Raw genomic sequence first — 2,279 nt, 5'->3', positions numbered from 1 at the left:
ATTAATCATGATTAATGGGTTCTTAAGAAGCCTTGATCGTGATAGAAATTGGACTCCTCCTGTTCATCTTCTTCCCACCGCTGCATAAAGGAGAGCCAACCCTAATCGCGCATCCTGTGGTTGCCTGCTGACCACAGGCTTCTCCCCTGCTCGACACCCTTCACCTCTGCTTCGCACTGGTCTCCTTTGCCAGCGACAAGAACAAAGCGCTGTTCTTCATCTCCACTACAATCGCTCCCCTTTATGTTTCTTCTCGCTAGCCCGACACCGTGAGCTTGCTTCTGCTGGTGACCTCCACGCGATCGTGTGTCCATGGCGAAAATTAGGGATGATCAGAGCGCTGTTCTTCATCCCTGTAGAAGTGCCGCTGTCCAACATCCTTGGCGTGAGGGCGATGCCAGATCTAAGGGTGCTGCTAGAGCCACCAGCCTTGTCACCAGAGAAGATCCCGCTGGCCAGATGGTCTCTGGCAGATGCTTGCAGCGTCACTGACAAGAAGAAACAGAGAGAGCTCACTCTATTTTTGTGTTGACGACCGAGAGGAAGAAAACATCCCTGTTTTGGATGTTGCCTGTGTAATCCTGTTTTGGCCATGCAGGAGAGGAGGAGAAGATGCCGAATCAACGATTTGTCTTTATTCAACCATGTGGATGGATGTAACACCGGTGTTACGTTTACCGTAGGCAACCTCTTGGATAAAAATAGTTTTAGCTAACAGGTTGTTGTTTTGAGTAAGTGGTGCTGAGAATTATCGTTCGTGGAAAATTATGAAGTTTTCAGAGAACGTTCCATCGACGTCGGAAAATTTTCATTATTTGTCCGTTATCAGAGGTCAATGGTTAACCATCGAAAACTACTTCGAGAATATGATTCTCGATGATAGTTAGAAAGCTCCGGAACGATCGCGACACATGTTGTTGCGTGGTTTCCGAAATAAGGCTTCTCTTGAATCGATTGTCATCGATTATCAGCTAGTACCGAAGATGATGACACGACTCGTGGCTTCCGAAGCCATCCAGATGGGAGGTTAGCGTGGATCACCAGTAGAGGCGGGACTCCGACGAGGACCGCTCAATTGATACCAACATTGCTCAACGTCATCGCGAGGTACGTATTTAGATTAATTTATTATTCAAAATTTTTTAATTTCCTACAATGCCTTGTACTGTTTATTTCCTTCTTATGCATGTGTGTGTTTAATAATTAGTTATAATTATTTTTATATATTCTGCTGCACACGTTTCTAAAATGTGAGAACACGCGCATTGCACCGGAATGATCCTATCAGTGGTATCAGAGCCAGGTTGTGCAAGGCCTACACATAAAATGATTTTACATGTAGTAGTTAGAAGTAAATTTAATTTAAATTTTTTTAAGATTTTAATTTAGAAATTTCTAATTATAGAATTTCCTAAAATGATTTAAAAATTTTACATTAGGAAATTTGTTTTCTAATTAATTAGATTTTCTTAATTAAAATTTTATTTCCTAAAATAGAGAAATTTTATAATTTAATTTAGAATTTCTAATTATGAAAATTTCTTAATTGGTTAGGAAATTTTGTATTATGAAATTTATTTCCTAATTAATTAGATTTTTTTTATTTAATAATTTTATTTCCTAAAAGAAAATATTTAGATTTAAATTAGAATTTTTCTAATTATAGAATTTCCTAATTTATTAGGAAATTTAGATTAGAAAATTTGTTTCCTAATTAATTAGATTTTCTTAATTAAAGATTATATTTTCTAAAAATAAAATATGTGATTAGATATGAAAATTTATTTCCTAATCTAATTAAATAATTTTGATTTGTGAATCAAATTCTTTATCATATTTTATTAAATTAGATTTACGATAACTATAGCTGGAATTAGTCATAATTATTTATATTAATTATGTCATGCCATATAATTTGCCATGATTAGTTGCATTAATTATGTCATACCATTTATTACCATGTCGTGTAGATAATTTATTGTTTGCATGAAAAGAAGAAGAGACCTGAAATCCCTTATAAATAATTAAAGCTAACACCTTTTGATAATATGGTTAGAATCGAAGTTTAATTTCTTGTTTGGATTATTAGACTCTCTCCAAGCCTGGCCTGAAATTAAACATGTTAGAACCATCGAGATATGATCTCACGATTATCGGACTGGCTTTAACTTGAAGCGTTGATTTGTTGGACTCTCTTCAAGGTCAATGCGGATAGAGGGTGAAGTGGGGTGTTATACATACGATGTATACATGTTAATGTGTTAACAACCCGATGTTTA

General features: G+C 35.9%; 1 protein-coding gene across 1 annotated transcript in view; it reads right to left on the bottom strand.

Annotated features, from left to right (window-relative positions):
* Positions 1-225: 225 nt before the first annotated feature.
* The window catches only part of LOC141813067 (protein FAR1-RELATED SEQUENCE 5-like), a 10,338-nt gene continuing 8,284 nt past the window's right edge, over positions 226-2,279 (bottom strand). Inside the window, exon 6 of the mRNA XM_074700968.1 lies at positions 226-488. Within this exon, the coding sequence (XP_074557069.1) occupies positions 226-488 (263 nt within the window). The remainder of the gene's footprint in view (positions 489-2,279) is intronic.

Source organism: Curcuma longa, chromosome 20 (genome assembly GCF_044706935.1).
Source record: "Curcuma longa cultivar G26 ecotype Majalengka, Jawa Barat chromosome 20, ITB_CL_G26_1.1, whole genome shotgun sequence".
NCBI lineage: Eukaryota > Viridiplantae > Streptophyta > Magnoliopsida > Zingiberales > Zingiberaceae > Curcuma > Curcuma longa.
This window is presented reverse-complemented; position numbering and strand designations above follow the sequence as displayed.